We start from the raw sequence: 14,440 nt of genomic DNA, 5'->3' as shown, positions 1-14,440 counted from the left end.
CCTGAATCGGACGTGTGTTTGTTTATTCAGGATGGGGGACAGCGGACAGTTGTGCAGCTGTGTGTGTCTGTTCTGTGAGACACGGTGCTAACAGGAGTGTGTCTCTGTGAGAAGGAAGCGGTTCAGTCTGTGGCGTCGCCGAAAAGCGTCTTATTCTGGTTGTTTGTGTGTCCTTCCCGTGTTCAGCTGCGGTAATAGGAGATGCTGCTGGCCGTGTCCCTGTGGAACCGGGTGTCCTCTGATCCACCACACGTCCACATGTAAGCACCGATCACTTCATAACAAAGAGAGCTTTAAATCATAAAGTGACACTGTTTGACTTACCGAGTGTTTGACTGTGGGTCGTGTGTGTGTGTGTGTACTTCAGATGATGCCTGTCTGAGGGGACGTGATGGACAATGGCAAACAGAGCCGTGTGTGTCGGCCTCAACGGATCAGTGAATCGTCTAAGGTTAGTATATGTGTGAGTGTGTGTGTGTGTGTGTGTGTCAGAGGACTAATTGCAGAGTTGGGCCGTACAGTCAAACTCTCTCTCTCTCTCTCTCTCTCTCTCTCTCTCTCTCTCTCTCTCTCTCTCTCTCTCTCACACACACACACTCATACAAGTAAATGCAAACAACAAGGAAGCAGCTCATTTATATCAGACAGGTTAAGGGGACAGTGAGGACAGCTCTGAGGAAGGACATACAGCTCAGAGGGAGGACAGTGTGAGGGACATTTACTCCCGTCCCCAGTGGACGTTACACCCTTGGGAGAGAGTAAACACACGTGTCCCAAGACCTTCAACAAACATGTTGTCAGCGTGTTGTGGTGTTGGCAGGTGTTCCGATGGGTGGACCGAGCCGCGGAGCTGCTGCAGGGTCTCAATGAGCAGCGGCAGCACAGCCAGTTCTGCGATGTGGTGCTGGTGGCCGACGACCAGCGGGTCCCCGCTCACCGAGCCCTGCTGGCCGTCTCCAGCCCGTACTTTCACGCTATGTTCACCTTGGGCATGAGGGAGGAGCGACAGGAGGAGGTACGCAGGACGCTGCAGAGAAAATGTTCCAGATGAGGAACATCAGGGAATCCTGTGATCGGCTGGGGTTCTGTGTCTCTGTTGCTTTCTCTGTCTCAGCTTACATGTAAAAGATGACTTAGATAGAGAGCACAGACGTCAGCACATGTCTGAGTAACCTCCATCATCCTCTTCCTGTCTGCAGGTGGAGCTGGTTGGGATGTCCTACATCGGTCTGAAGGCTGTAGTGGACTTCCTGTACAGTGGAGAGCTGCCATTGGATGGAGGAAACATTGACTATGTGCTGGAAGCCGCTCACCTTCTACAGGTAAGAATACGACCACTCAGGATGTTAAAGGTATACAACAGGCTCTGAACCAGGACCAGGTTAGGAAAGGCGTAGCTGTCCAGCCTGAGTTTTAATCTTTAGTATTTATTTATGCTCATGGATGCATCCTGAGTGGCTCAGGGTTAGGATCTAAAAACTACTGAAGCCTAGAATTATTTCTTATTACAACCACTGTATGTTATACTGTGTTAGCAAACAGTCATTACCTGTTAATACACCACTCACCAATGTGTCATAGGATGAGTTATAGTTGTTAAAGACTTAAATAAACACTTTTAAAATGTCTCTATAATCTTTTTACAGCTACACACATTGTGTTACAGCCTGTTATAAATCATTAAATGTTTATATAGATGTTATTAATGTTAATGAGATGTTAAAATTAAGTGTTACCTCTTCAATTGTTGAACAAATTAAAATAATATTTAAAAAACAGTTTAATTCATCATGATGGAAACAAAAGTTTAATTATTAAAAAAAAAACATTAAACAGACAACATGTCTGTCTCTGTCCTCTGATGTGAAGACATGTCTCATGCTTGAATATCACAGCAAATGTCAGACATTAAAAGTAGAGACCTGCTGTTGTTCAGGTGTGGAGGGTGGTGGACTTCTGCTGCCAGTACCTGGAGCGGGAGCTGACGGAGGACAACTACCTGTACCTGCAGGAACTGGCTCTGCTCTACAGTCTGGAGCGGCTGGACAGCTTCATCGACCACTTCATCCTCACACACTTCGCCACTCTCTCTTTCACCGCAGATTTCCTTCGCAACATTCCTCTACACAAGCTCACCTCCTACCTCTCCAGTGGCCAGGTAAATACTCCAGGTCTTATTTATGGCGAGACTGAAACGGTGTCCCTGAGTTCGGAAACAGAAGTCGACAAAACAGTCTGACCACGACACAACGTGAACTTCATGTGATGCTTGTGGAAAATAGATGCAGTGTGTGGTTAGATCATCAGAGGCCTCAGGCAGTCATCTCAGAGCTCCTCTCTCCGTCATCAGGTTCAGCACGACGGCGAGCACGCTCTTCTCCAGGCCGCCATGCAGTGGCTCAGTGAGACTCCCGAGCGGAGGGCCCATGCCGGGCAGCTCCTCTCCCACATCCGCTTCCCTCTGATGCCGGTGGTGGACCTGGTGAGCCAGGTGCTGCCAGCGGTGCGTGCCCTGCTGCCGGAGGAGGCCGGCTGTGAGGCCCTGGTGGAGGAGGCTCTTGAGTACCATGCCAGTCCCAGCACTCAGCCGCTCCTGCAGACAGGACGCACGATGCTGAGGGGAGGAGCCGAGCAGCTGCTGCTGATTGGAGGAGAGGTACAGCTGCAAACTGTGCTGCGTCATTTACATCTCTTTTAAAACTAAAAATTTTACAGGTTTTATTTTACAACTGCAAAATAACACCTGCAATAGAAAACCCACTTTACAACAGTAAAGTCTTTAAACTCAGCTGGAACAGGAGCTCATTAGATTCCTGTGCCTTCCTGTCTTTACTTCTCGAGGTGTCGGAGTTTGGAGAGGAGCTGAGCGCCAATGTTTGTCGGCTGGACGGTGAAACAGGAAGCTGGGAGGTGGAAACGGAGCTGCCGGCCCAGCGGAGCCACCACTGCCTGGCTGTGCTCGGGGGCTTCATCTTCGCTGCGGGCGGCAGCTCGTCCAGGGACAACGGCGGAGACGCCGCCTGTAACCTGCTGTACAGATATGACCCCCGTCACAACCAGTGGACCAGGGTACCGTACCAAGCAGCCAGTTCCATTCTGCTTATCCAATGTGTACAGCTCACACAGAACATGCAGGGGTGGATGTGCTTCTGGCAGCTAACTGGCCCAGACCCAGTGACAGTGTGATGTTTTTCCAGGGTGCTCCGATGAACCAGCGGCGAGTGGATTTTTACCTGGGGGCAGTGGGAGAGTGCCTGATCGCTGTGGGTGGGAGGAATGACACTGGAGCTTTGTCCTCTGTGGAGGTTTATTGCCCTGCTGAGGACTGCTGGTCCTACGTGGCAGGACTGCCCAGGTAGCAACACAAGTTTCTCGTGGTTCTTCAGTTTCATGGGGAAATTTCTCTGCTCTCATTATAGCCTGTTCTCCAGCAGCTGAACAGCTTTAGTCATTTAGTCTTTGTGAGCTTTTTGTGTCTGTATCACAGTTTATATTAAAGTTTTTTTTTTAAATAACCCTACGTTACTTTCTGTCTGTTGTAGGTTTACTTACGGCCACGCTGGGACAGTCCACCACGGTGTGGTCTACATCTCGGGTGGCCATGACTATCAGATCGGTCCATACCGCCGAGACGTCCTGAGCTATGATCCATCACGGGACGGTGATGTGTGGGTGGAACGCCAGCCCATGTCTCTGGCCCGAGGCTGGCACTGCATGGCCTCCCTCAACCACCTCATCTATGCCATTGGGGGCAGCGACGACCACGAGGACACCACCGAGCGATTCGACATCCTGCAGGTCGAGTCCTACGACCCACGCAGCGGCCAGTGGACCCGGGTGGCGGGGCTGCTGCTGCCCAACAGCGAGGCGGGACTTGCAGTCTGGACAGGGAAGATCTACGTGCTCGGGGGCTACAGCTGGGAGAGCATGGCTTTCTCCAGAGCCACTCAGGTGTACGACCCCGACAGAGGCTCATGGTCCAGAGGGCCTGACTTACCAAAACGCGTTGCAGGGGCCTCAGCATGTGTGTGCACTGTAAAGGCCTCACCGTCATCACCCTCTCCAGAGAAGAGGACAATGGGACAAAGCGTGAAAGGAAGATCAAACCCCACACAACAACAGTGATCAAGGACTTTCTGTTTGTCCAGACGTACGAGGCCTGACGTTTGGCTGTAAGACAGGAGAGGAGGAGCAATAATGCTAATAATAATGCTAATAACCACTGAATTAACCAGAGTTTCTTTGGTGAATACCTGACAAATGTATGTTAACAAAAACTACATCACACGTTGGAGCAGTGTGTGTGCTGCATGTCAGGAGCTTGGTTGGTGAAGTGTAAACCCTCAGGATGTGTTTAAGAGTGGTCCGTTAAACACATCCGTTAAAAATCAATCAATAAATCAATCCTGAGTTGTAAGCTACACATAAAATGACAGCATGTCGTGGAACAGTTCTGTTACCGCTGTGAACGAGTTGTCAACCAGCAGACATCTTGATATTTGTGTGAAATAGTTCCTGTAACTGAGCCTTAAATTGTTAAAAAGCAGATGAAACTGGATCAGGTTTGTGTTTCCAAGCTAAAAAAATGTGTTCAAACGGGGAGTCGGTTATCAAAAAAAACAAAAAACAAAACACAAATCATGGAAGCGAACCCAGATTGTGATGTTTGAGATTTCAAGAGACATGCTCCAGGTCTGTGAACCAGCTGCAACCGTTCAGTCAACTACTGAGCCCCTCCTCCCTGAGCACTGATTGTCCAATCACAGCTTAGCAACTGTAACCAGGCACTAACTAGCTCTAACTTGTTCCACACTGTAATACAACAACAATGCTTTGTTGCCTTCCTCTTAGGTATTGGGTCAGGTGACCACCATGGTGGACCACATTCCCAAAAACGAATCACTGTAGTCCCTCTAAAGCCCCGGTGTCAGAGTGCCTTGTAGGACTGAAAGCAGTGGAAGTGACATTGTCAATCAAAGACAATTACTGTGTCTGGGGCACAGAACTGCATTCATGCAAACTGGTATTTATATGGACAGATTTAAACTGGTCTGATCAGACTGAAAAGCACTGTTTGTAGTTAATGTTGTATATTCTAATAAAATATCCAAGTCTTAACTTTTCAAACTGCCTTTAATTAAAAAGAGAGGAAAACATAAAAGGTAGCTCAGGCTGTCGGTGTACCAGTGCCCTGACAGATTCATTACATTCACATTTGAATTGTCTTCACCTTCACATTTCATCATTACCAGGTAAACAAGTCGCTGATGAATCACAGCGTGTGATGCTGCAGGTGGACTGTACGTCTCTCCACCGTCCTGGCAGCCTCATACAAAGGGGTAGTATGGATGAGACTTGACTCTGGGAAACCAAGAAAAACACTGAAAACAGCTGCGCCTTGCTGCACGCTGTAGCTGCCAACGGCTGTGTGCGCTGACTTACTCTTCAAGCATGCAGGCCTTCCACCCACGGTCCAGTCCTCTCAGCGCGCTCATGTCTTCTTCGGACAGACTGAAGTCGAAGATCTGCACACAAGCATTGAAAAAAGATGTGGATGAGAGCGTTTTACAGACAGATGTACTGATGCTCATTATGTTTTTGGAAGATGTTCCTGTGCATATGTGCAGTCTGTAATCTTGTGTGTTAGATTATTATGTGAGTGTAGAACATACACAGCATGCACTAACATCCAGACTGAAATGTGTCAACATCTACTGAATGGACTGCCATGAAGTTTGGCTCAGGCATTCATGTCCACCACATAAACCTTCAGGGTCCATGTCTGGTCTGATCATAGTGTCACAGCTGTGTGTCCTGAGTACGAGCAGGGAGGACCCAAGGCTGCAAAAACAGGAGTCCACAGCATGAACAGCACTGGGAGCAGGTGTGTGAATGGGAGGGGACAGTCTGAGGACATCAGGAGAATGGCAGGAGACAGGGACAGAATGGCCAAAATAAAAGCAGAGAGGGAAACTTCTTACTTTTGTGTTTTCAAGAATGTGATGAGGCTTGTCACTTTTAGGAATGACTGCAACGCCTTGCTGCACGTGGTACCTCAGCAGCACCTGTGGGAATACCACTGTTACTAACAAAGGACTACACACATTCACACTGACACTACAGACGGTTACACTGACCTGTGCAGAGCTGCGTCTGTGCTTCCTGGCTATATCTGAAACGACTGGGTCCTCCAGGAGGTTCTTTGGATCAGTGCCTTCTCTGATCCTAACACAGCAAAGATTAAAAGAAAAAACACAGAGCACAGGGGTTTTTCACCCACAGGAATCAACAGGCTCATTCATATAATGTAATACTGTTGCTGTGTTCTACTTGAGTCTGCGTCAGGTGTCCAGGAGCCTGATTCATTTTTAATCATCAATCTGACTCAGCAGAGTGACGCTGTGTGTCTTACAGCTCTGGGGGTCGTGCAGGTGAACCAAAGGGGCTGTAGGCAGTCAGGGTGATGTTCCTGGACTTGCAGAACTCTATCATGTCTGTCTGCACCAGGTAAGGATGCAGCTCCACCTGTGGACGATATGAAAAGTGAGCTGGTCTCGACTGAAACAAAGCCTCTGAAGTCAGCAGCGGAGCAGGGTCAAAATTTAGATCCAGGAAGTTCCCCAAAGAGAAAACTCACATAAAATCATAACCTGTGACTGTACCATCACATAACATCACATGTCGTATTATAACTAAGAGATGCAAATAATCTTAAATATTTAATAATGACGTGATGTATGATGATTCTGTCACGAAGCCATTGTCACAAATTCTGCTTTTATTCTATATAAATTCATCTTCCAAGCAGAGAACTTTTCTTCCCCATTTCTACTTCACTTTTTTTGGTCTTCTGTTGTCAAACAAAGGCAAGAAAAAATACTGATGTGAGCTCTACAATGACCGAGCACTTCATCAGTAACACCACATTAGTCCTGGGTACTTTCCTCCCTTTGCTGTCAAACAGCCTCAGTGGCTGGCCGTCAGTTAACCACCTGACTGGCACAGTGAATTAAAGTATGGTACATGGGTTCATACATTCATACATTCATACAGGGAAACGAGACTGTTTTAAACGAGCAGACCTGATTGACAGCAGGGGGCACCCTGCACAGAGCCAGAAGTCTCTCCAGCTGCAGGATGGTAAAGTTGGACACACCAATGCTCTTCACCTTTCCTGAAGCTTGCAGGGCTTCCATCCCCTGCAAACACAACCACAGGCAGCCACTCTAAAAGGGTTCTAAAGCTCTCTCCATTATTTTCCATCTCTCTCTTTTCATTGTTTTTAGTATATTTTCACCATTTTAAACTGGTGGAGGAACTGTTCAGATTGTAAAGAAAGAAGAATCTAAAAGCAGGTAGACACATACCGGTCCTCATGCAAACAGAGAGGGAGTACGTGTGTTCTCACCCTCCATACGTCCACGTAGTCTACGTCAGAGGTCAGCATCTCTCCATCCTTCTTGGGGAACAGCTCATCGCCCATTTTCTATGGAGACATTTGAAGGTAAACAAATGCTTGTAGGCAAATGCTTAATACAGCATGTGTCCTTCTCAATGTTTAGAATTTCTTCCCTTTCTCAAATATATTTAGCAAATTTAGAAAACATACTGAGCCAGACATTAGTCTTAAGCTGCTTAAGCTGCTAACATGTTAGCTGTACCAGTGTGGTAAGCCATTTGTGTCTCAGAGCTACTCTGTGTTTGGTTTGGAAGGTTACTGGCACCTGATGGAATCATTGAATGCAGCATTAACACATTTGTTCAAAAAAAAAAAAATTCCACCAACCCCAGTCAAAGACCTACCCTGAGCCAAGGACCACTCGGACAGGGCAGGATAAGGGTTAGTAACATTTTAATTCTATCATACTGTTTAGGATGTTTTCCTCAACCTTTAGGCCAACGGGGAAATGCACAAGGTAAAGATCCAGGTAATCCAGCTGGAGATAACTCAGAGACTTGTTCAGGCATACAGGGATGTCCTCTGGGGCATGGTGGGTACACCACAGCTATGAAGAGAACACAGAACAGGAGGGTCACGGCAAAATAAAATAAAATCGTATACAATATATAAGGCAGCATATTAAACATGAAAATAATTTACATACTATACACTTTACTTTTTTACTTTTTTTTTTTTACTTTGCAGAGTAGGAAAAGGACGAAACATCTAAATTTCCCCCTCATCATGTTGCTTCCTGGCCCTGCGATAAAACCTGTTCTCTTCAGCACCCACCTTACTGACAACGAACATGTCCTGGCGCCTGATGATGCCCTGCTGCATCTTGGAGTGCAGAGCTTTGCCAATGTCCACCTCATTCCTGTAGCTGTAGGCAGTGTCTATGTGGCGGTAGCCAGCAGCGATGGCAGTCTCTACTGCACCCTGGACGGAGGTGCGGGGCAGATGGGAGGACTGCAACAAACAGAGGACTTTAAAAATGGGCTTTTCACTCTACTGCCGTATTAAAACCATTACAAAGCTCCACTTCTCTTTGCACTGTTGCACAACATTCATCCAGGGAACATCTCTCCAATCTGACCTAAAGGTTCTGCACAATGCAAAATGCATCGTGGAGTTTGGTAGAGGCTGCCAGTCTTCTCTGAAACGATCAGTCTCTGGTTCCTATGTAATGTACTTATACGAATGTGTCAAACGTCCTGTTGTGTGGCTAAAGAAACAGTTATTCACTCATTCACTCTTGAGTGACAAGAAGATCAGTACAACTCATATCTGTCTACATCTACAGCCAGCAGCTGTTCAGCATGGTTTACCATAAAGACTGGAAACGAGACAACATGGAGCCTGGCTCTGTCCGAAGGAAACAACATCCAACTACCAGCTGTCTGGCTGTCAACATCAGGCTACCAGGAAGTCCTTTAAAACACAAATAGTCATTTGTTTATATTTGTTTTTTGTGTATAGATCAAGCAAATAAGACATGACATAATCAGAAGTGCTGCTACAGAACCTTTGAAGTCTTGCAGAGCCAGAATAGCTGTTTCCCCATTAATGCTAAGCTAAGCTAAGCTAACCGGCTGCTGGCTGTAGCCAGAGACATGAGAGTAGTAAGAGATGCTAAACTACATTTCGTTGTCTCAGTATTTGTCCTCTGTACCATGAAGATAAAGTTCAATCTAAAAAAAAAAAAAAAAAAAAAAAAAAAAAAAAAAAAAATCTAATCTTTAGATTTACCAAGTTCAAAGTACAAATGAAAAATCTGAGCTTTATCACACCCGCAGTAAAATTACTGCCACAGCACAAAAGCAATTAAACAACATAAAAAATATGCAATAGATATCAGCACAGGACCAACATGCAGAGCATCCACAGATATGAACACACAGACAGATATAGTAGCAGGACTAAGTCTTTTAATTAACAAGACTTAAACTCACCAGTGTAACAAGCAACAGGTGAAACCAATTAGGGCGGGGCCGACAACCACAAAAGGAGGGAAACTAGACAAAGACGGGAAGTAGACTAAGACAAGATACACAAGGGCTAGGACTTCAAAATAAAAGAAGAAAACACTAAACCAAACTTCAGAAACCAAAACAAGAGTGACAAGCTTTCCTAAACACTATTAAAAATACAGAGCAAACCCAGGAACAAGTAAAAGGACTAAAAACTAAACCCAGAAATACTAAAAACCTCGAGAATCAAAACAAGCATACACAACAACAAAATGAACCAGAAGTCTGCTACAAAGTTCTTGAACCAAGCAAGAAACAGAAAAATCTGAGGGTTGACAATGGCCAAAGAAATCAAGAAACCACAATAGTCCCACGTAATCTAAAAGTCCAAAAAAGTTCAAAACCAGTCCCCTTTAGGGCTGATCACAGCAACAGGAGTTAAACTAAAAAGACACAGTGTGTTTCTCAGTGAGCTTTGAAAGTGTTATGTATATGTTTGAACTCCAGGCAGAGCCAAGCTAGCTGGCTTTAAGTAATTTAGCTGATCAGCTCTGTCCTCAAAATGTTGAACTGTTCCTTTAATGAGGAGTTGGGATATATAAGCCATTTGACCCGGAGAAGGATGCAAATAATAACGATAAAGACAATTAATCTGCAAATCCAGACTTCATTCAGTAAACCCTTTGCACATCTTTGCAAAACATCATTAAGAACATTATTCTTAAATGTTAAGCAGGAGAACAAACTGAACGGACTCTTCACAGTATAAAGCAGATAAAGGAATGAGTGTGGTGTTGAGGCTACCTTCCATGTCCCCAGACCCAAAACTGGCATGTGTCCTCCGTCATTCAGCTCTATGGTCCTGGCCACCTGTGTGTCTTCCATGGAGAACCTTTAACCACGGGCAGAGAAAAACAGCAAAATGAGGACCTCAGCACACACTTGTGGCACACACTCGTACGCTGTCAGAGCTTCCTCTTCTCTCTCTCTTTTTTTTTTTTTTGTATCACACCGTAATTGCTGAGTCAACGTCCTTCCTTTTGCTTTGCTATCTCATATGTTTCTTTCCTTCTCTCTTTCCTTTTTCTTTCTCTCTTCTCTTCTGCCTTATCAGTCCAATGGTTAATTATTGGACAACACACAAAGTACTTCACCGCCGTGAACTATTTATGTGTACACTCAGAGAGTGAGGAGGAGCATGTTGCAAAGGTCACTTTTCTCACAGCATAGGGGTAACAGTGCAGTCACACACACACACACACACACACACACACACACACACACACACACACACACGCACACACACACACACACACACACACACACACACACACACACACACACACACACACACACACACAGAGGCAGGTTCACATTGTAAGAAAAATGCAGTGTAATATTTCCAGTTCAACATTAGATGGTGATATTGTATCAGTGTACGATGCAGCTACAGCGCAAATGACAACAGTATAATACATGACACAGTAAATACTGATAATGCTTCTGCAGTTAAACATCTGTGTCCAGGTTCTGTGTGCTGTGGGTCTGCATTTCACAGCAGCTGCTTTCATTATTTATACAGCTGATGTTATTTTATAGACATTTGGTATTTTGTCATTTGAATTAATCTTTGTCAAAGTTTTCCTGCCTATAGTACGGTGGCCTTGAAGGACTTCTGAGTCCTTATCGGGGGGTTGTAGTAGTAATGGTGGACATAATCCACAGTCTGTGTGTGTGACTTTATTCCAGTCTGAATTAGACAAATCAAAGAGGGAATTTCAAACTGAAGTCTACTTTATTTGATTCACTCGAATGGCTGAAACATCATATTAGCTTCAGGTAAACTTTGGAATATATTTCTTTGCATAAAATGAGGACTGTGGATTTTGTCCCCCATCATTTTCTGAAACAGCATTACAAAAGGCTTTTTAATGCTCAGTGTGAACAGCAAGCAAAACTTGTTTCAGTGCTCACATAGCCACCTGACAGTTGTTTAAAGACAGGCACTGATTCTCAACTTAGAGGTCGTATCATAAAGTCATGTGATCGTCAGGTTTAAATGCATTGCATGTAATTTTTTTTCCATTCCAAGAGTCTATAGCTACTCTATAATGTGCATCCAATAATTCAGTTATCTTTTATATTAATCAACACCAGCCGTGTTAACATGTTTTTTTAATTGGGTAACTATCAACAAAACTACTGAATAAAATTTTGTGTCTGTAAAAATATATATATATTTATATATGCTTTTCAATGACACAATTAACTACATCGGCGTATTAGGACCATTGTAGGTGGAAAACAGTTACAGAGCTGGGGGAGGGCGACAGCATTCTGAGAAAAACTCAGACTTTCTGAAATTTAAGAGGCAAATTTATGAGAAAGAAACTCAGTGGGTTTTTTTTTGTTTGTTTGTTTTGTTTTTCTTTTTTGTCAAGGAAGCACGTCACTTCATATCTGTGGTCAATAAGGTTTATCCAACCATGCAAAGTAAAAAAAACAAAAACAAAAACAAACACTATTGTTTTTTTCTCATAAAGTTTTTTCCCAGAATTTACCCCATTCCCTGCCCCCATATTTTTTTTACCTCATACACAGTTGTAATTAACATACAAACAATGTACAGAGAGTTCTGATAAAGAGCGTGTCTATGCTGTCTAACACTGCACTGAGAGTCATTTTCTACTACAAGCAAAGTCTACAGAAGATTATCAATGCATAATGATAAGCATTGATCTTGAATATATATATATATATATACTTCCTCTAATTGTGGATCAGAAAGTAAAGAACAGGCGTGAAGTATCAAAATGTCATAGCAAAGAAGCCAGCTGCTGTCTACAGCATGCACAGTCTATGATGCTGCAGGTGATATCAAAGAGGTTACGTTACATAGGCACACAAAGCGTTACACAAATTATATAAATACACAAAAACAAGTAGAGGTTAACATAAGTTGCCTGTATAAAATATAAATATTAGGTCTGCTCATTTCATATGGTTTACATCAAAAATTACACCATGAATGGACCATCCCTTATTCTGCTTACAAGCTTTTTGTTGCCACAGCGATGACGATTCTACAACGGTTGTCACATCAGATTTCTGTCTCTCTACCTTCATTACATGGTGGCATGAAATTTCAAAGCTGATTCCAGCTCAGTGTACACCAATGAGCCAAAACACTGTGACCACACACGGGACTTAATGGATCTGCTGCTAACGCCACCAGCACGCTGCACCCTCAGAGGTCTCACAGAGGTCCCAGAGCTGTTTCAGTGGCACGTGAAGGACCAGCAGCGTATTAGACAGGGGTGGTCATAATGCTTTGGCTCATCGGTGTATGTGACCTGAGGACAGTTCATCCATCCTTTAGGCTTTCGTCTCCTAAGGCCCAGGATGTCAGACTGGTCGGACTCTGCTCCATTACTGGTCCAGATCATTGCTGTCACGGCTGCGGGGCCGATAGTGGCGCTGGCAGAACTCCCTGATCCGACTGCAGGCCTCCACCATCATCTCCTCCGGCACCGTCACCACAATGCGGAAGAAGTTAGGATACGCAAAAGCCTGGGAGAGGACAGAACATGGATACTGTTAGGCTTTAACGTGATCACACAGGTTTTTCGGTTTTATTCTAAATGTAATAGTGTAGACAGATGCACGGACAGAAACAGGGATGGTGTCTCACCGAGGCAGGCAGACAGAAGACCGACTGCTCAGTTACCAGCCGTTCAGTAAAGTCCACATCATTCTGAAAATCTGGAAAGTGATCCATGTCGATCCCCACCTGGACAAACATGCGCACACACACACACACGCACACACACAATTTCCTCATATAAAAAGCCTGAATTCATGTTCAACCTCAAATATATATGACCAGTTCAACTGCATCTTCTGTTAGAGCCCTGGTGTAAATGCCCTTGTGCTTCAAACTGCAGTTTTCTGCACAAACACCACACACACTTTTGGTACTGACCATGAGGTACATGGCTCCTGAGGGCATGACGGGGTTCAGGCCGGGGACGGTGGACAGCTCATTGAAACAAATCTCTGAGTTGGACTGAGGAAGGAAAAGACAAACCATCCAATCAGTCTCATGGTGTAAATGTTACTGTCAGTCAGAATAAATATCAATACAAGAAGTAAAAAAATGTCAACAAATGTTGCTGCTGACCACAAATAACCCCCCAGGTCAGAGTCAGCTGACTGACTTGTGTGTACAGGGTATAATTTATCCAGTATTTTGATCATTCTATCCTAATGAATTACCCCCCGTTTACCTTTAGGAAGCTGATGGTGTTGTTGTAGAAGGCCTGAGGTGTGTTGTTGAGGATGCTCTCCAGGGCACCCTGAACAATGCTGCAGGCTCCCAGGATGCGTTGGCTCAGCTTCACCAGCCCCTGTCGGATCTGTAGACGAGACACGTGTCAGTTCGTTAAATGTAAGAGTAATGTAAGAGTAATCTATTACATTTTCTGTGTAAATCATTAAAAGATACAAAAAAAAAAAAAAAAGATTTACCTCAGATCCAAATATCTCGTTCCTGTCATGGATGAGGATCCATCCCATCCTCCAGCCAGGGACCAGCCAGCGTTTAGCCAAGCCACCACAGGACAGGATGGGAACGTCACTGCTGAGCGACGCCATGGAAGGACAACTGCAGCCTGGGAAAACCTAAAGACAGGGAGCAGGGACAAAATGAAATAATGTTCCGATGAGAAAATCATCCACGGTCATGGGTCACCATTATGCTGAGTAAGAGTGGGACTGATGGTAAAACGAGTTTATGGAGCTCAGATGAAACTTCTTGACAGTGAAGTGGATTAAACAGTGATTAGACAACAGAACAATCCAAAGTCACTCCCATGGGCTCCACACGTGGTCATTTACCTTCAATGTATTAGTGAAAAACTATTGACTTTATCTACAGCCCCATGAACACTTATAAAAAAGTATAATAATTCAAAAGAACACTTTGAAATCATAAAGTTTTACAAATATCAATTTGAATCTTACTGGATTA

General features: G+C 44.5%; 3 protein-coding genes across 5 annotated transcripts in view; 1 reads left to right on the top strand and 2 right to left on the bottom strand.

Moving 5' to 3' along the window:
• The first annotated feature begins 41 nt into the window (after positions 1-41).
• On the top strand, positions 42-5,104 carry klhl36 (kelch-like family member 36). The gene is made up of 9 exons (XM_041038306.1): positions 42-260; positions 368-451; positions 821-1,015; positions 1,200-1,322; positions 1,937-2,158; positions 2,351-2,656; positions 2,842-3,069; positions 3,198-3,355; positions 3,543-5,104. The coding sequence occupies exons 2-9, from the start codon at positions 392-394 to the stop codon at positions 4,123-4,125; spliced, it is 1,875 nt and encodes a 624-aa protein (XP_040894240.1). The 5' UTR covers positions 42-260; positions 368-391; the 3' UTR covers positions 4,126-5,104.
• A 10-nt stretch (positions 5,105-5,114) lies between these two features.
• The window catches only part of zgc:56622 (uncharacterized protein LOC326033 homolog), a 21,653-nt gene continuing 12,327 nt past the window's right edge, over positions 5,115-14,440 (bottom strand). Inside the window, exons 1-11 of one of the 3 annotated variants that reach the window (XM_041038312.1) lie at positions 10,422-10,558; positions 10,216-10,303; positions 8,234-8,410; positions 7,890-8,006; positions 7,409-7,486; positions 7,083-7,199; positions 6,413-6,525; positions 6,138-6,225; positions 5,982-6,065; positions 5,443-5,525; positions 5,115-5,361 (exon numbers count right to left, since the gene is read on the bottom strand). In XM_041038312.1, the coding sequence (XP_040894246.1) occupies positions 5,328-5,361; positions 5,443-5,525; positions 5,982-6,065; positions 6,138-6,225; positions 6,413-6,525; positions 7,083-7,199; positions 7,409-7,486; positions 7,890-8,006; positions 8,234-8,410; positions 10,216-10,296 (972 nt within the window). In that variant the 5' untranslated portion in view covers positions 10,297-10,303; positions 10,422-10,558 and the 3' untranslated portion in view covers positions 5,115-5,327. Of the gene's footprint in view, positions 5,362-5,442; positions 5,526-5,981; positions 6,066-6,137; positions 6,226-6,412; positions 6,526-7,082; positions 7,200-7,408; positions 7,487-7,889; positions 8,007-8,233; positions 8,411-8,769; positions 8,873-9,393; positions 9,432-10,215; positions 10,559-14,440 lie in introns of those variants that run through there. The other 2 variants (XM_041038313.1, XM_041038311.1) reach the window with 2 other exon arrangements.
• The window catches only part of tat (tyrosine aminotransferase), a 9,087-nt gene continuing 6,494 nt past the window's right edge, over positions 11,848-14,440 (bottom strand). Inside the window, exons 8-12 of the mRNA XM_041038310.1 lie at positions 13,939-14,091; positions 13,698-13,826; positions 13,394-13,477; positions 13,103-13,201; positions 11,848-12,981 (exon numbers count right to left, since the gene is read on the bottom strand). Coding sequence (XP_040894244.1) covers positions 12,841-12,981; positions 13,103-13,201; positions 13,394-13,477; positions 13,698-13,826; positions 13,939-14,091 — 606 coding nt within the window. The 3' untranslated portion in view covers positions 11,848-12,840. The remainder of the gene's footprint in view (positions 12,982-13,102; positions 13,202-13,393; positions 13,478-13,697; positions 13,827-13,938; positions 14,092-14,440) is intronic.

Source organism: Toxotes jaculatrix, chromosome 5 (genome assembly GCF_017976425.1).
Source record: "Toxotes jaculatrix isolate fToxJac2 chromosome 5, fToxJac2.pri, whole genome shotgun sequence".
Lineage (NCBI taxonomy): Eukaryota > Metazoa > Chordata > Actinopteri > Toxotidae > Toxotes > Toxotes jaculatrix.
This window is presented reverse-complemented; position numbering and strand designations above follow the sequence as displayed.

Coding starts and splice junctions, on each gene's coding strand:
- klhl36 (XM_041038306.1), top strand. CDS start 392: ATGGACAATGGCAAACAGAGCCGTGTGTGTCGGCCTCAACGGATCAGT. Junction 3,070..3,197: donor GTCACAACCAGTGGACCAGG/GTACCGTACCAA, acceptor ATGTTTTTCCAG/GGTGCTCCGATGAACCAGCG. Junction 3,356..3,542: donor TACGTGGCAGGACTGCCCAG/GTAGCAACACAA, acceptor TGTCTGTTGTAG/GTTTACTTACGGCCACGCTG.